This window comes from Eubalaena glacialis, chromosome 19 (assembly GCF_028564815.1).
Source record: "Eubalaena glacialis isolate mEubGla1 chromosome 19, mEubGla1.1.hap2.+ XY, whole genome shotgun sequence".
NCBI lineage: Eukaryota > Metazoa > Chordata > Mammalia > Artiodactyla > Balaenidae > Eubalaena > Eubalaena glacialis.
Genome location: NC_083734.1, coordinates 61493576 through 61512087, shown reverse-complemented (window position 1 = coordinate 61512087; position 18512 = coordinate 61493576). Strand labels below are relative to the sequence as shown.

General features: G+C 37.9%; 1 protein-coding gene across 1 annotated transcript in view; it reads right to left on the bottom strand.

Annotated features, from left to right (window-relative positions):
- The window catches only part of ABCA5 (ATP binding cassette subfamily A member 5), a 62393-nt gene that overhangs the window by 14917 nt on the left and 28964 nt on the right, over positions 1-18512 (bottom strand). Inside the window, exons 14-26 of the mRNA XM_061175504.1 lie at positions 18026-18145; positions 16827-16965; positions 15542-15632; positions 15215-15354; positions 14123-14242; positions 11164-11365; positions 8821-8990; positions 6371-6498; positions 5840-5977; positions 3559-3672; positions 2029-2199; positions 946-1059; positions 421-555 (exon numbers count right to left, since the gene is read on the bottom strand). Coding sequence (XP_061031487.1) covers positions 421-555; positions 946-1059; positions 2029-2199; positions 3559-3672; positions 5840-5977; positions 6371-6498; positions 8821-8990; positions 11164-11365; positions 14123-14242; positions 15215-15354; positions 15542-15632; positions 16827-16965; positions 18026-18145 — 1782 coding nt within the window. The remainder of the gene's footprint in view (positions 1-420; positions 556-945; positions 1060-2028; positions 2200-3558; positions 3673-5839; positions 5978-6370; positions 6499-8820; positions 8991-11163; positions 11366-14122; positions 14243-15214; positions 15355-15541; positions 15633-16826; positions 16966-18025; positions 18146-18512) is intronic.

Sequence of the window (18512 nt, the reverse complement as noted above, 5' to 3'; positions counted from 1 at the left end):
ATTTGTTCCTCTATTTTTTTCTTGAAAAAAAATCGCTCAAACTTTATTTTTCCTCATCCCTGTATAGTACAATACACTTGAAAAACTCCCCCAAAACACTCCCACAAAACTCCCCAGTCCAACACATATGGACTGCAGTCAGATCATACTTCTAATTTATGTACATTGTTTTGGGCATGAAAGACCATGTAATGAACACAGTCCTTCTCCTTTGAGAATCTGCAGTTTAGAAACATGCTTGAAAAGATTCCACAGTAATTTTACATTTACTGCTACATTAATAATATTTAAATCAAGTACTAGCAGCCAACCTGAGTTTTTTTTTTTTTTAACTACTTCAGTACAAGAGCTAAGATCCCAAAGATTAGGCAGTAATTATTTACCCTTTTTAAAAAATATTAGAACACGTAACAGACCTACCTTTATGAAACAAATCAGGCAACCCAGAAGCGGATAGATTGGAATGGCTATGCACAAGGCATAATGAAGAATAACCGTAACTGTATATCCCATAAAATAAGTTATTTCGGTGACTGCAATGCAAGCCAATGCTGTCTAAAGAAAAAAATGAGAAAACAAGTGAAAAGATGTTTAGCAATTTCATACAAACTTACTGGGTGCCTCAGCATTAACTATGTCTTTAATCTTCTAATAAAACCTGGAACCACAGTAGATACTTAGCCAGAAAGTGTCAGAGCGCTGACACCAGTTTTTCGTAGCTGGCATCCTTGTCATGCTAGTTGTTAAATGCAACAAAATATCATCCCTTCATGGAGTGGATGGGGCTGAAGACGAATACACACACTAACAGATGCTGCTAGCTAGCTAAGCTCTGCGCTTCGAAAAGACACAGCAACCCTTTCAGTATAATCATGAAAAGAGTTCATGACTTTCAAATAACATGCTAGGAAAAGCTGAGACAAAATAATATAAAATGTGACTTACCACAGAATAGATAAATGACCAAAATTCTTTGGTATTTACAATTTTTTTAAAAGTGAAAGAAGTCATATAGGTGAACAGAATAACTGATGGAACATATCCAATAAGGCAAAAAACCTGCAAGACAGAAATGTGTGTTTTTATGTAAAACTATGAGTAGCTAACCGTCCATATGATGTGAAATACCAGTCACATTAAATCATTAGGGAATAATTATTCTTCAAGTTTTATTGCTCAACAAATCGCTCCAAAAACACGGAAACTGTAGTTCCTTGAGGAGTTACTCCTAAATCAATAAAACTCATGTTTTTAACTGCTAACACAATCTTGAATAAGCCATTTAAACTAAATACTATTTGTAGCTCTTTTTTTATGCCAAGTAAAATACTGTCTCTTACCATTTTATTATGAAAAGCAAGCATAGCTGGTTACGGCTTTATCAATCTCCATCAACTATTAGCTTCTATTTTACTGTACAGCACTTAATGCACTTTGTAAATTTTTAAGAAAAACATTTATTAAGTTATAAGGTGGAAATTAATCTGTAAGGTCAGGATGGCCTCTGGCAAAGCTCCTAAGCTGACTTTCAGCAACCCCAACCTACCAAGCTCTGTTTTTGCTTTTTTCTAATATGATTCATAGGAAAGGATCTAGTGTCAGTCATCGACATACGAATATGAATGCAAATCACACTCTTCCTTAGTATTTTAAGCCATATTTTAAATTATGGAATAAAAGAGCTTCTTCTTTGTGAAATTATTTTCAGGCACAGAGACAAAGAAGACATTTAAAGGAAGGACTGTTTAAGTATTCCTGATTACATACAAGTAGGCAGTCTACATGAAAGACCACCTCAGTTTCAAGGAATTATTTCATAATGGTAAAGTTATTGTTTTTAAAAATCACTTAGGGCAATATAAACTGCACTGATTATAGGTATCGTATACAAAAATTAGATAGATGTCGGTTCTGTTTTCTGGAACATCACAATTACTCAATCAGACAATTACCACATTTATAAAGATCTAGCTTTTTAAAATAGTATTTTATTTATAAATAGCATGAATACAACTGATGTTAACTTACCACAGAAAGGAACTTGACAGCATAAAAATATAATCCATAATGAAATGAAAATAAACTGCCTAACATCAAAGTAAGAACCACAGAGAATAAGGGGACGTCAACAAGAGCCTGTCCAATCCAGTATGCAGAAGGCAGAAGCCCCGAAAGTTTAAGTTGAGTGTAAGCTTTGATCTAAAAAAAAAAAAAGCAAAACTTGATTGTAATTTTAAACATCTTGCAAACGAAAAACTCTAGCAAATGATTGTAGAACTCTTAATTTTACAACAACAAAAAAGGTCACATTCTGTCAATAGGTAATAAAAGCTCTCCTACAGCTAAATATAAATTCCATCTAGACTGTAATCTGGCTCATTATTTCTGAGGTGTAAACATTTCAACAAAATTTTTCAGCATCAGGATACAGCAGTGCTGCTAAGAAACACAAAACTAAAATAAAGTAAAAGGTGTCATGGGGGTTATAGCTGTGCAAACAGTAAGCAGCCAAAACATAACTGCTTTTGAAATTCTGTGGCAATAGAGAGAAAAATAGGTTTAAGAAAAAGGATTCTCACTTTTAAATACTGACCTTTCATGAAAACACTAATAAATGGCCAAGTACCCGCTGATTTACACAGGGCTTTCAGCTTAAGCACTGGTGATGCATTTGAAAGCCTTTTACACACTCCTGTGTATAAAAAATGTTAGCTGTTTCTTATTACCACAAGGGAATAGCATTTGCAAGTGTACAAACAGTAAACTTAAATGATCATTGTTTTCCTAACCCTCTCGTTATTTAATTTGAAATTTTAAGAATCTTTCATAAATCCAAATACCTAACAATCTTATTCAGTTGATTTTTGTCATCTATGAAACATCTGTTCATAATAATTAAATGTGTTACAAGAAAGAGCTAGCCATAGAGAAGGTAAGAGAAGAGTGGGCTATAAATATTAGTTAAGACAAAGAAGAGAAATGATTTAAAAAATGGACAACTTTCGTGTTCAATGAATTAGAAGAAGGAAAATATAAATTTCAATATAAGTATAAAAACATAGACCATGTCAAATGAAATGATTTTGGATAATCCATGCTTTTGTCATTCACACATTGCTGGTAGGAAAGCAAAATGGTTTACCCACCCTGAAAAACAGATCAACAATTTCTTATAAAACTAAACATGCCATCACCATACGACACAGCAAGTATACTCTCGGGCATTTATCCCAGAGAAATGAAAACTTACGTTCACACAAAACCCTGGAGCAAATGTCCAGAGCATCTTAATTCATAATAGTTAAAACTGGAAACAATCCAGATCCACACCATGGAATACGACCCAGCAATAAAACTTTTAAAGCGCATGACGAGTACTCAAATCATAAGTGAGAGTTATTACTATTACCGTAATAAATGTATTTATACTCCATTTACTTATTCTTGAAATAATAATTGCACAGAAGTCTTGCACTCACACAAGGTAGGTTAATTTTTTGTCTAAGATTTCTTATTAGTCAACTGCACCTGTAATTTTTTAACTGAGTTATTCATTACCTTATGATTCTCTGCATTCTCCATGGCAAAGTAAGGTGGCATCGCGGTAACAATAACCCCAAGTAAAGCTGCTTGAAAATACAGCTCAATTTTAAAAACTATGTCTGTAATTTCCTGAAAGACAACCACAGAATAAGAAATAGAACTGAGAATCGCTTTATATCATGTTACTACTTTCTAAAAGACTATCAAAACCTCCGAAGAAACATGTTAGGATACCTACCCTAGACAACAGTCTACATGAAGTAACAGGTGGCAGAGTTAACACAGCGGGCTATAGTACCAATTTGACACATTAAACAGCTATAGGATCCTGAGCAAATTATCGGCCTTCCATTTTCGTATGGAAGTACACAGAATAATACAGCATATTAATTAAGGTTCACCATTTAGTTAAAAACAATATTGTACGTGAAGTGCAGTTAACCTGTCTACCAGCGGTTCTACGCAACGAACGTGACCCTCTCAGGATGACCGTGATGCCGTCCCCGGTGCCTGGACTGCGCTATGAGCCAGCTGGGGCCCAGGAACCCTCCTTTCCTCCACTGGGAAAAGTCACACCCCAGCTCAGCTTCCTATGGAACCAGGAGCTTCTTACTCCCCACGGGGGGAACTGTGACTCCGATGGCCTGTGGCTCCAGGTGCGGACAGCAAACGTCTCCAGACAACCTCGTAAACCGCTGGTGCCCCAGATGCAAACTACCCAGAACCACGCTCAGTGCCACGGGATGATGTGGAAAGAGGCTGCGTCCTGTCGGCCCCGGCCTCCCGTGTTTCTAGCAATAAAGCCAGTTCCTTAACTCATGCCATATGACGTTGTAGAATTTGTCCCAAACTCTGGTACCTTACAGTGGAAGACCCAGACAGAACCAACTAATGTGTAAGCTGAGTAGCACAAGAAGTGGAGATTAATGAGATGACAGTTGGACTCAATTACACAGAATCTCCTCATCGAAGGGGAAAAAATGTGGAACGTGAACAAGATTATATCTGTGAATAGGGAACTTTAAAAAGTCTCACTCTTTCCCTCTGGTTTTAAACAACGGTATGGTTGTATGTCAGTGTTTGATGGAAAATGTTAAGAAGCAAGATCTTTTGTAATAGTTACAGATACACACAAATGTGGTAACATCATAAAGACGTGCACGGGAATTAAACATTTTGAACTGTGGAGGAAAGAAGGAGGAAAGAAGACAAGACTGGGGAGGGGTGCACTGGAGGTTTCACCTGTGTCTGTAACGTTTTAATAAATAAGAAAAAATAAGATACTAACATTTGAAATATGTGGGTACTAGATACACAGTTGTTTACTTTCTGTAGGATTGAAATATTTCACAACAACAGCAACAAAAATCACAGGGGGGGAAAAAAAAATCACAGGGATGATCTACAACTTCGATGATGATTTCTATGTCACCTATGCACTGGTGACTCACAAATATTTATTTCCTGCCCAGAAATCTCTCCAGATTCATACCTTCAAATGCCACCAGGATCAAAGCTGCAATCAATGTCTCCATTCCACCAAAACGAAGCCAAAATCTCTCTTCTGCCTATATTCTCAAAATTGGTGAATGATACTACTACTATGTACCGCCTTACCCCCAAAATGTAAGAAATACGATGCCTCACAAAAGCAAGAGTGATAGAGTATGTCACGTTTTTTAACATAGAGTTGCAAAACTCTATGAACATAACAAAAACCACTGAATTGTACATTCATACGGGTGAATCAGATGGTGTTTGAAGTACATCTCAATAAAGCTTTTGAAAAACAGTATGGCAACAGAAAGCAGAAAATGCTATTACCGAAAGATATTTGTCCATTTATTTTTCAACATATGAAAAACAATACTAGTATTCAGAGAAAAATGTTGACTATTTTCCTGGAGACTTAGGTGGCTTTTCATATCTATAATCCAACTGTCTGGCCTAGAGGAAAAATGACTGGGTGACTTCTCAAGGTTCAATACCCAGCATCTAGATTTCAGATGAACAATATTCATTTTTAATTATCTAAATTTTTCTTCTCTGACTAATATAAAAACTACTCATGCTTTACAAAAATATCAGTACCAAGACAGAACCTCCTTAACCATGAAGCGAACTCATACTAGAGACTACTAAACCCAGGATGTGAACCATCCCCAGCTCAAGTTTTAAGACTAGGAGATGTCACAAGATGAACTTCTACAGATTTCATCTGTTATTATCACTTGGGTTTTAATAGTTATTTTATGCACACACGCACACACGCATAAATATTTTTAAGTTTGCTTACTTGAACGAATGGGGTATTCCAGACCTGGATGCTTTCAGTCACATTTGAATGATAAAGATAGTAGTTACTAATGATATTCATCAATACAGGTAAAGAATAAACCATAGTACTGTTGAAAACAGCAGTAAAAACATAGTCCTACAATTCAAAAAAATAGAGTTATTATATAGTATACATAAATATAAATGAATATATGATTGCTACGTACCAAGCTTTTCTCACCAGCTAAGTTAACTCTCACTAACTGTACTGAAAACTGGTTCAACAAATCACAGAAATAATACTCAATGATAGATAAAAATAACCTGGTTTGGAATCTAGGTATTTTGATATTTTAAACAAAAAAATAACATAAAAATAATTAAATTCTTCAGAGCTTTATTTATTGGTCCTCCATCAGGGCATAAAATATATCCTAAGTAAATACAGCTAGCTATTTCCAAAAGTAAATTTTAATTTCCAACTAATAAGGTCAAATCAGCAAATGATTGATTTTAGAGGAAATATCTTAATCCCACACACTACTCTTACCTTTTCTGACTGCATCACATTTAAAGCTGCGCTGTGCGGAGCGGCAGACACGTAGTCACTGTCATTAAACATTGTCACCATTATGTTCTGGTTGGTGAAAAAGCTAAGAAGATCACTGATATCTGAGTCTGGTATTAGAAGATAAGCAAATAACAAAGAATCAGTTTAAATGAGAAACAGACACAGGCTTTTAGTAACACTTAGAGCTCTCTTTTTGAAGAAATATTTTCTCTCCATTAGCTAAGACATGATTAAGAACATTGGCTCTGGGACCAGTCAGCATGGATTCAAATCCAGGTCCAGACGCGCAGACCTCAGAAGAGAGCCTGACACACAGCAACTGCGCCATTTCAGCTGCCGCTGCTGCTACTGATACTACCCGCATTCAGAGTTTACCTATAATATGTGAGATCTGGTTCAACAGTGAGAGTAAAAATCTATCTGGCAGTTTTATGCAACAAGGTAACCTGCCACGCTCAGAGAGGTAGGAGCCAGGGTGTGGAGTTAGGTAGCATCACTCCCTGCAGGACTGCTGCATGCTCTGAACAGACAAATTGTATAAATGTCAACTGCGTTACTACTTTAAAATAGTAAAACCCATAACCAGGTCTCCATCTATATTCTCTAAATAGCCTGGAGCCAAGGGGGAGATTCTGAATCCTGTCCGAGGTCTAAATCTATACCAACATGCCTGATGAGTGGAAACAGTTCTCTGTCCATCATCACAAAAGCCAGGATTCAAGGACGGACAAGGGTGGCTTTGAGAGAAATCAAAACCAAACAAAGGAAAACACTGGCAGTAACTGAGTAGCATGGCCGGTGGCTCAGACTCAGCAACAAACCTGAGTGTCAGAGAGAAGGGTGCTTTTAGTGATAAGACATCTACTCCCAACCTAGTGCCTTAACTGATCTCTCATTTCCAGATGCCAGAGAGGCTCTGTCCTCTCGAGAAGAGGGCTCTATTATAACTGAAGGAATTGTATCACCTGTGATAACAGAAAGCTTTGCCAGGAGGATAAGACACCAACCAATATATACACACAGAGACCAGTGAAACCTAAAGGAAATGTGCCTTTAGGACCAACAACAAGGTCTAGGAAAATGTGAGATAGATAGATAGACAGACAGATGGATGTAAGCAACTCTAGAAACACTTAAAATTAACAGATGGGACAAAACTTTGAAAATACTATAATTTCTGCAGATCAGTGAGAGTGAACGCCAAGCAGAAATACTTGAGATAATGTACAATTCCCCGAACACACAAAAAAAGTCACGATATCAGAGTGTAAGGCTCCACGTAGTACTATCTTTCAGCAATGTGAAATGTACATTAAAACCAAAATAAGAATTCTAATGGGAGCAATAAATTGAGAAACATAACATTTTCTATTCAAGAGTGCTTTCTATCACTAAATACCTTCTTCCTCCAAAAGAATAAAGGTTACATCACAAACAGAGAGCTAGAATTGAAGAGTGATGATTGTAACGGCCATCTGTAACTGTCCCTAACTATGACTATTATTTTAACACCGGGCAAAGCTTTTCAGTTAATAGTGAATCAAAAAGGAAAGATACTAGAATACAGGTGAAGTGTTGGGAAATGTTAAACTCCAAAGAATTTGTGCGTGTAGAAAGGGTAAACGAAATGCAACTTTCCAACATATTTCAGCAAGATAAGCGAAAGAAGCTGCTTCTGTTTTACTGTAAACTACAGAGTTAGCTCACTTTCCTCTTCAAGAACCTTGGGACTATAAACTATCCACACAGATGGGAGATGGTGTAGAAACATCTAATTCACGTCAAATTCTGAATTAGGTTTTAATATTTTGAAAATCAAAGTCCTATATCAGGTTTTTAAAAATTTATTCTGAGGTTTGCGCAAAGCCGTATGTCTTAAAATTTCTTTCATATTTGATGTAATTATGTAATAAAAAGAATCAATAGCAAGTCCAAAAATATCCATTACAAATTTAATGTATGTGATCATAGAGATTTCTAAGACAATCGTCCTTAGTTCTAGTTTTTCAGATAGTCCTTAAAAATTGTTTAAACACTTCTATTTAGATATATAACTGCATAAATATTACATGCCGTAACTCTTTCTAAAGAGGGTTTTTCAACTTCTGAAGTTTATTTTGCGCATCATAAACTCTGAGATGAAACATGCTGCTCTGAGAATAATGTCGCTACTCTTAAAAAAGGAAATTTTATGATTATAAACAGTATAAATCAGAAAATTTTTTAAACTGTCATCTACACTTAAACCAAAATTTCATTTCTGTAATATATTACTCAGCATCAGTGAGGAATTTTACTTAATTTAGGTTCATGCACGCAGACCACGCCTTTCCCATATATATATTTCTAAAATCCAAATCTCTGACCTATATCTACCCCTCACCCCAGGCCCCACCAACACACATTCACAAACCTGCACATACTCTCACCGGTAGAATTTTGAAGAAGCAGACTTGTTCTGTATTTATCAGGTTTATCTCCAGGTTTTAGGAAGTATAAGTCTGGAGCAAGTTTGATAGGAACAACAGCATTTTTAAAAGAGTGATGCACCAAAAACATAAAAATCTGAACTGAGAAAAAAATTAAAAGCAGAAGCAACCTGAAAGGAAAAAAAATACACAGTTCAAGGCACATTAATATGTAAATCTACAAAACAATCTTCCTTCACATGACAGTTAAAAGGTACTCATTTAAAAAAGGAAAAAAAAAAAAACTTGAAAAATTCTCACTTGGGAGTAGAAATTCTACTCTCCAAAATGGTCTCATGACAATATTGGAAAGAAAGCCAATATTCAATGATAAAATTAAAAGTTATAAAAGTATATTTTAGATCAGAGCCACCCTGAAATTGTTATAGGGCATGTAAACCTGTAGTTATAACTTAAAAACAAAATAGATATTGTGTCACATTTATATCTCTATTCTCCTGAAGGAACTATTCCCTGCCCTACCTCTATCCTATGTACTCTCCAAATATTTTAGAAAATATCTGATACAAAAATATTTTAGATGCAGTGAAGAAAATAAAAATATAGTGAAAACTGAGGATGACTGGTATCTTTGAAATGTCATCCTAACCACATCAATATCCATTTCTCCTCTACAGTGAGTGATAAGGACCATCGTGTGCAGCTGGCCCAGCATGTAATTCTACTACCCACTCAAAACGCCCTTCCACCTGAGAGACAGGTAACTTTTCGTCTCAGCCTGCAAAATATCTCTACAGTGTGTGTGACAGGTGTCACAACAGTGGGTAGAGAGAGCTTAGGTTATCACACATCAGCATTTTATAATTTTCAGAAACCCTATAATTTTAAGTCATTCTTAAATTGTAAGTAGACCTATACTGCGCTAAACTCTAGTTCCATAATAAGTTAATGGGTGTTTTAGGTTAAAAACAAAATTCATGATTAAAAAATATTTGGAAACTCCAAGTTAAACAAAGTTGAAATAATTTCTTTACCATAGAGCGGCTCATGTGTTTTTCTATGCTAATGGACAAATCTTTAAGAGAGGAAATGTAAGTTACAATATTTTCTACATGCATGGTCAATACAGATTTGACCACGGAACACTTCTTGTAGTAGGCTGAATGTCTGTCACCCTCCTCCCAAATTTATACGCAGAAGCCCTAACCCCCAAAGCGATGGCATCTGAAGATGAGTCCTCCGGGAGGTCATCAGGGTCAGATGGGGTCACGAGGGCATGGCCTCATGACGGGATTGGTGCCCTTAGAAGAAGAGGCACCAGAGAGCTTGCTCTCTGGCTCTTTCCCTGTGTGCACACACAGCGAGCGGGGTGCCCAGCTGCAAGCCAGGAAAAGTCCTCAACAGAACCCGACCACGTGGATCCTGACCTCACTCCCAGTCTCGGGAACTGTGGGAAAATAAACTTCTGCTGTTCAAGCCACCCAGTCTTTGTTATTTTGTTATGGTAGCCGGAGCCGAGATTCTTTTACTGTTTTTCAGGGAGTATTTTATGAGAGTAGTATTCAATTAAATAAACGGACACATGCTGATTTAAACAAAGGTTTTTCTCTCACTAATGCTGACACAGGAATAAATCAGTTATGTGATTGACATTTCTTTGATATTGAATAAGTCTGGGCAAAAAGCAAATGAATTCAGCATATTTCAAACATATAACAAAACTCTTATTCTTGATTATTAAGTTTTATTTCTACCGCCATTTTGGATCTAACAAGACAGCATGGTGTATAAAAGTACTTAACGTTACTTCTAAGTAATTCAACGTCTAGCAGCCCGTGGGAACCTAACTGACAGAGACACGGCTAAGTGGAAAAGACGTCATTTTGATCCCAGTTCTACCAGCTATAAGCCCTTTTTTATATTTCCGTTTCTTCACCTGATAAATAAGGATAAAACTTATTCTTCCTGCTGTTTACCAAAAAAATGGTCATAAATATTAGTAATAGAGGCAAAACAATTGTGAAAAATGTAAATGCAAAATAAAATTTAAATACAATGACAGTAATTCAAAAATTACACAATTAGAGAAAATTATTTGTCACTCCCTCATTTTATAGATGAGACCAAAAAAATGCTGGTTTTAAAAAAGAGTTAAGGTTCTCATGATATTCAATGAAATTACTAGAGGTATAATTTTTTTCTCTGACATTGTGAAATTACCGTTTTAATCTTTCAAAACTACACAGATTATTTACATATGTCTACATTTTAAAGACTAAGATGGTAAATCCAGTTTGTATCCTTAAAAAAACAACTCATAGACGGAAGAGCGATTGTACTTACACCGATCTCACTGATTTGCTTTCACGTTTCAAGGTAAGGAAGTGAAACTTCGCGATTTTAAACACCTGCTGTTTCCAAACACTCATGGTGCTCACCAGAGAAGCCTTGGTTTCAGAAAGAATAAGCAAGCTCTGCTCCATTTCATCAAAGGGTTTTGAATGCAATTCTTCCTCTGGTGGCTGCTGAGTAAATACACTATAATCTATTTGCCAAAACAAAACGATAGAAACTTATGTTATATTCCTTAAAAAGATGAAAACCTTTCTGAAGCATGTAAATTTCAAAGCAGCACACACCTGGCAGTGATACAGGACAAAGGGGACAGTCATATACTTTGGCAATATTATCAAAACTGAACATGTGCACAGCTTATGACCCAGGACATTCTCTCTCAGGTATAAATCCAACAGAATTATGTACAGAGCCTCACTGAAACACATGTACAAGAATATCCTTAACTAGTACCCTATCCAATAGCCACATGCTGGAAAGAACCCAATGTCTATCAACAGGTGAAAGAATAAATAAGTCATGAAGTATTCCTGTAATAGAATAGTATAAAACAATGAATGTGAACAAACTATTGTATAACCATAGTAGCTTGATCTTACAAACATTACATTAAGTAAAAGAAACCAGAATAAACATAAGCAAAAGAGACATGCTATATGATTGATTCCATTAGACCAAAACCTGACAAAACTACTGGATGGGGATAGAAATCAAGATGTTATTTTCACAACAGTGATTCAACTTAAAAGAGATGAAAAATAATAAAAAGAGACGAAAACTGGTTTCGGTATGAAGAAGGACTTAGGCTAAGTTTAAGAAATGAGTAAACATTAAAAATTTTAAGAGTGGAGCAGAATAATGCATAAAATAATACTTAAGCACAACCTGGCTGTCTTGGCATCTTACCAGCTCAACAGTCTGAACGGATGACTCAGCAGATGGCCAAGTCCAGTCCCTGTCTTCCCCTGACACAGCGACTAAGCAAACTAGAAGCAGGTCCTGAAATACTGCGTATCACGATCACAGTACTCAGGGAGCTCCAACTGGCCCTCTACAGAATCTGATATATACTAATCTTTAAAAACATAAAACAATTAAAATCGACCAAACTGAAAGCAAGCTGACGTTAGAGGTAAATTTATTTTGCATAATGGGCTTAAAGGTACTATAGAGGAAAGTGAATAATACCTGAACAGAGCTCACCCTTCTCACTTTTATTCCCACTTCCCAGACGTTTCTAGAAACTACCTCGTATGCCTCAAAGTACTGAGCACCACGCACACAAGCATCTTCTCCGCCTACTTCTCTCCGCCATCCTCAGTGTCACAGACATGCTCACCGTTAGCGCATTCTGCGTCCTGACCTCTAGTGCCCTTTCTCTCTTCCATTCCCATGCCTTTGTCTCTACGCAGTTTCATCACACTGACGGATGCACAAATTTAAGGTCTTGCTATCGCTCCAACTGATCCAACATTTTCACGTGAACTTTCCTTCTCTAGCTGCAATCCGCCCCTACGTCCTCATCGTAAACTCGCCGTCCTTCCTCCACGTTTGAGAGAAACGTCCCTTTTCCTTCACTCTCAGGACCCAGCACCACACCAGTCTCGCTACCCTTCAACCTATTCTCAGCTTAAACCGCACGGATCTCGACCGCACCACTGAAATCACTCCTGTCAAGGTCATGACCGGCTCCCACCCTTCCACATTCCCCGTCTTCTAAGCTACCAAACCCCCCTTTCCTGCCGCCATCTTCCTCTTCACAGCAGTCAGCAGAGAACTGCCCTCAAACACCACGCTGCCCCAGCTCCCGCATCTCCTTTCGTGAAGACAGAAGGAGCGCTACTGGTGCCTTCCCGGTCAGCCCTCCCTGGCCCTCACTGCTCACCCTCGGGGCTTCCCTCCACTGCGTCTGCGCTCACCACCGAAGCACCTCATCCAGTCCCACGGGGCCATCGGTACACAGGCGGATCCAGCGTTTGTATCTTGAGCCCAACACCCTCCTTTAGCTCCAAGTGTGTGAATCAAACAGCCCAGAGGCATCATCTCCACTGGGATGTCTACTAAACCTCTCAACAGTGTAACCAAAATTCACACCTGGAGTCCTTCTTTCCACAAACCTGCTGCTCCCCCTTTCTCAGGAAAGGGCAATTCCATTTCCAGTTCTCAGGCCAGAAGCTTAGACACTATTCTTGACCCCTCCCTTTCCTCAACCCCTAATGCTAACCCATCATCAGCAAGTCACCACCAGCGCCTCTAGGAGAACCCCGAGCTCTTCATGTTTCCCTATTTGCACAACCATCCTAGTTCAAACTAAGATGAACTGCAATAGCTTCCTAACTGCTCTTCCTGCTTCCAAACTTCCCTTAAATCCACTCGTCATTCAACAACCGGAATGCAGTTTTTAAAAATGCAAATCAGATCACGTTACCCCTTTGCTTTCAAACTCTCTGGTAGCTTCACACATATCACACTAAGAAAACAAACAAAATGTTTTTCCAGACTAAACACGTTCAAAGACTAAATATGATGTGGCCCCTGGCCTCCAGCTCTGAGCTCACTACGTGCTACCCTCTCCTTGGCTCTCCACGGTGGCCTTTCTTTGTCATCAGAAACATCCAACCCATCCCTCAACCAACACCTCTGCAGTAGCGAGTCCCTTTATCTGGAAGGCTCTGCAATGAAATCTCACTTTTCTTGCCATTCAGGCCTCACTTTAAATATCATCCCAACCCAGTCCCCCCTGAGATGCCATCTAAGCTATCTGCCTCCTGAGACCGCCCCACTAATTCCTTCATAACTCCTATCACTCTCTGTAAATATCTATTTACCTGTTTATTTCTACCCTTTCTTTCCCAAAATATAAATTCCACATGCTTCTACAATTATTTGTCTTGATCACTATCTGTCTGGCTCATTGCCTAAAATGTGCCATTAGTTTTGTTTTTACCTGCTTGGTCAATTTCCGCTTCAACTTCTAGCTTTAAGAATACATCTTCCAAAGTCGTCATGGAAACACCATAAGAAATAACACCCAAATCTGAATGAGTGTCTAGAGCAGCAAATAAACCTAAAGGAGAAAAATGAAAGAGCGTTGTGTCATTAAGCACACTATCATGCATTATTCTAAAATGTCCTTTTAAAATAGTATATGACTGAATTTACTGTGCTGGCACAGTGTTCTCAAACTGTTTGGTCTCAGGACCCCTTCAACATTCTTAGAAATTGCTAAGGACCCCAAGGAATGTTTGTTTAGGGAGATATATATCTATTAGACATGCATCATAATATAAATTAAAACTAAGAAATATTTTATAGACAGAATGATGGGCAGAGTACATTACGTTGACACATGTACTTCAATTCAGTTAATTAATGATTCCTTATTCTCAAAAGGAAACCACAGAAAACTGCATAGAAAATTTCTATCTAATTATAGGAATGCTATGGGAATTCTGCATAACATATCTTCAACAGTAAGAAATATCCTTTTGTTTATTAAGTCATCCGTCAACAGATAAAGGACACTGAGTTTGAGTTCCTCATCAAAAAGCAGAAAACTAAATTTCACAAATAAAATAATTCAAGGGTTTACCGTATAAAAATGTAATTCATTATGAAATCATGAAACTGGAAAAGAGCTTACGACTTATACAAACAACTGTGTGTGTGTGTGTGTGTGTGTATACACATTTGTGTGTGTACGTATGTATATATGTTGTGTATATGTATATTTATATTCTTATTCCCAGGAAAAAAAAAAGGGAACAATTTCTTTCTTTCTTGACAATAAAACAAACAATTATTTACGTAAGTTAACACACTAGTTGGAGTTTCTTGCATGCCGTTTATAAAAAAAAGAAATGTTAGCTTACAGCATTTCTGATTTTCAAAAGCAAAATCAAGCAGAAACGGAATATTAACGCTGGCGACCTGCGAGCGCGTAAATATTATATAGAAAAATAAACCAAGTACATTAAGAAAACTCATCCCCAATGCAAGAACCTGGTTCAGCAGTCAGGAAACTGAAAGTAAGGAATACCTGAAAATTTGTCCATGTCCTTGAAAGGCAAGCTATACACAGGCTGCTGGTCATTCTGTTGTAATAAAGTAGCTGCAGGTATATGTTGTTTAACCAGAGAAGAAAGAGATTCCGTGGCACAGTATCTGTCAATGTACATGCTAGAGAAAACCAAAAACCATAATTTTTTATGATTACTCAGTCAACAGCCAAAAGTAAATTCTGAATGCTGTAAGTTAAAGTTAGTGCCATAAAAAAATGGCCAAAGCACATCATGGCAAACCTTAAACATAGTAACAATAGGTCAAGAATATAATAAGGAACAAGTCAATAAAGAACGAATGATACCTCAGGCGGTAGCCAATCCCCCATTTACTTTTGAGAAAAATTGAAGAACCAACACATTTTAACATTCCTTGTGATATGACAGCTTTCCTATCTGCAAAAAGAGATTTGCGTTTCAATTTCAGAGTTAGTAACAGCATTAATAATTGGCATTTATATTTTCTGGATTATCCTATGAGACACCAGTGTATGAGCTCATTAAATTATCACAACAGCCTTATGAGGAAGGTATAGATTATCATCACCTGCTTTTTCGATGACAACAGGAAGGCAATAAGAACACGTACAGTTTGCCCACGTTTCACGTGGCTATTAAATGACAAAGCCAGGGGTTCCACCCAGGCAGTGTAAGTCTACAGTCTACTCTCCTAATATGCTCCAAATGTCTCGGACTCTTCCTATAAGGTTACAAACAAAAGCGCTTTTACAACTTCCTTAATAGCCAAATGTAAAAACGACAAGAAAGCAACAGAAACAAAACGTCAGGTCATTTTTAAACAAAGATACTACTGCGAAAATGAATGACATGCCCAATTTATTAGATTGTATTATGAACAGAGAGAGGTTGCTCGGGAACCTCAGAGCCTTGGACCCTGTCACAGCTACTCAAGTCATGTGCTGGTTTCAACCTGGGTTCTTCTGTGTGTGAATGTGTTTAGCACTGGCCTGAGGCCGTTAAGCTTAGGAAGGCCTCTTACGAGGCTGGCTCCTGACCCGTGTCTGGAGACCCGGCTTTGAGCAGGTAAGGCTGGCCCCCGGCACCTGCGCTGCACTGGCAACGCAGGTCATGGCTGACACCTGCTTCCTGCTGGGCGGCCGGCAGGTGGCCCGTGTGAGGCAGAGGGTACCACACGGCCAGCCCCAAGAACAAAAAAGAACAACCCTGGGCGAGAGAAAAACCCGCTGCTGGATAGATGCAGCGCGCCCTGGCTGACTCCGTGTGGACGGGACTCCTGGAAGCTTGCCTGTTTCTCCCGGACTTTCTCCCATGTGCCTTTGCCCTTTGCTGACTCTGCCCTGTACCCCTTCCGTTTCACTGTAATAACTCACACCCAGGGGTGTGGCTGTGCGGAGTCCTGTGAGCTTTCGTGGCAGATTATTGGACCTGGGGTGGTCAGGGGGACCGCCCAACACAACACAAAAACAAGTAAGTTTAAAAAACTGTAATACCTTTTTCTGTGAAGAACGCACAGCTTCTTTATTTATTCCTCAGAATTTAGCATTTCTATGTCTAATCTCCCATTTGGCCCCATGACCTTAACCTTTAAAAATAAAGTAAAAATCTCACCAGCAAGAATGTCAGCTTCATCCATGAAATGAGTACTGAACACTGTCACCCGATTAGCTTTTCTGTATTTAAGAAGATTCCAAACAATATGACGAGAACAAGGGTCCATTCCAGCTGTCGGTTCATCCAGCAACAGTACCTGTGTGCAAAGGGGTGGGCAAGGCAGGGAATCCTCAGGAAAACTAAAATATATAAAATTCATGCAGACCCTGCAAACCGTCCCCACTTAAAGTTACTCTATCCAATCAGAAAGGTATTAGGTCTGAGTTTTCCACTCATATGTGAGTTAGCATAAATTTAAAAAACTATCGGTTTGGCATATGAATACCTTCTTTGGTTTAATTTTAAAATACTAATGTCTGTAATGTATAAGACATACGTATAATAACAATCAGATAGACAAACTGAAAAACAAAACACTGACTATTTCGCTTTTACCTGAACAATTAAATTTTGTAGATGTAACAACTGCTCGTTAGAGAATTATGTTCTGTATTAGTTCAGGGAAAGAAATTTGTTTTAAGATTATTTTTAATTTTGAAAATATGGTGGTGGGGATTGGGAGGAAGATAAATTAACACAAAGCCTGAACCACAGTCCTCCCCAAGCTACAGCAGCAGGGCGTGTGGCAGGATGGTGGGGGACCCAGGGGGCTCCTGGCCGCAGGTGTGCACCTGGCAGCTTTCTAACGCTGCGCAAATCAGTGACCAGCTGGTTCTCTGTTTCTGCCGGACAGAGAAGAGCACAAAACAGACAAAAAAATCAAATCAACAGAACAGTGAAAAACGGAACTATTCGTTTGATTTTGTTCTTATTTTTAAATTTTTATTATAACCATTACAAATGTATAGAAAACTGAAGAGAATAATAAATATAACAATACTTTTACAGCCACCACTGAACTTTAACAATGTTATTTTACTTCAGAATTTCTTTTCAGAGAAATAAAACACTGCAGATATAAAGAAAGTCAGTCCTATCCATTCCCCTTCCGAGAGATGAACACTAAATTAAAGATGCTGTATATCTTTCTGACTGCAGTTTTAAAACCTTATTACTATAATTACATCCATAATAACGTATAGTATTTTACGTATGTTTAAAATCTATACAATGCGTGTATGTATATCTTTCTACAACCACTTTTTTATTCAACATAATTTAAAATTATCTCATCAATGACACTAATATCTGCTTACCTTTGGATTCCCAAGAACAGCGATTCCTACAGACAGTTTTCTTTTCTGACCACCACTTAACTTTTTAGCCTGATTATCTTTGATAGCCTGCATGTCTAAATCCAGTAAAACCTTCTGCACCTGTGAAAGTAAAGTGTCAACACACGTTTCTTAAATCACATCATTTACATAATTATCAATATTAGTTTTTAAGTGTTCCAATTTTAATATCAACTTTTAAAATGTTCTTTTAGTCCAGAACTTAATTTTGACATATGTCCATGTACAATTTTGAAATAACAGCTAAAAGGGTTCCTGATGGGAAGGTCTACTGTACTTCTGTGACCCCTGGGTGGGGGGAGGGGATCAGTGCAAAGGCTCCGTGTGTGTCTGTGTGGCAGGGGAACGGGGTGGAGGCGAAAAGAAAAGAAAGCAACATCTATATTGAGAGACCAGAATCCTCCAGATGAAACAAGGACTATTTCCTATGTGCTAAAACTTCGCTCCA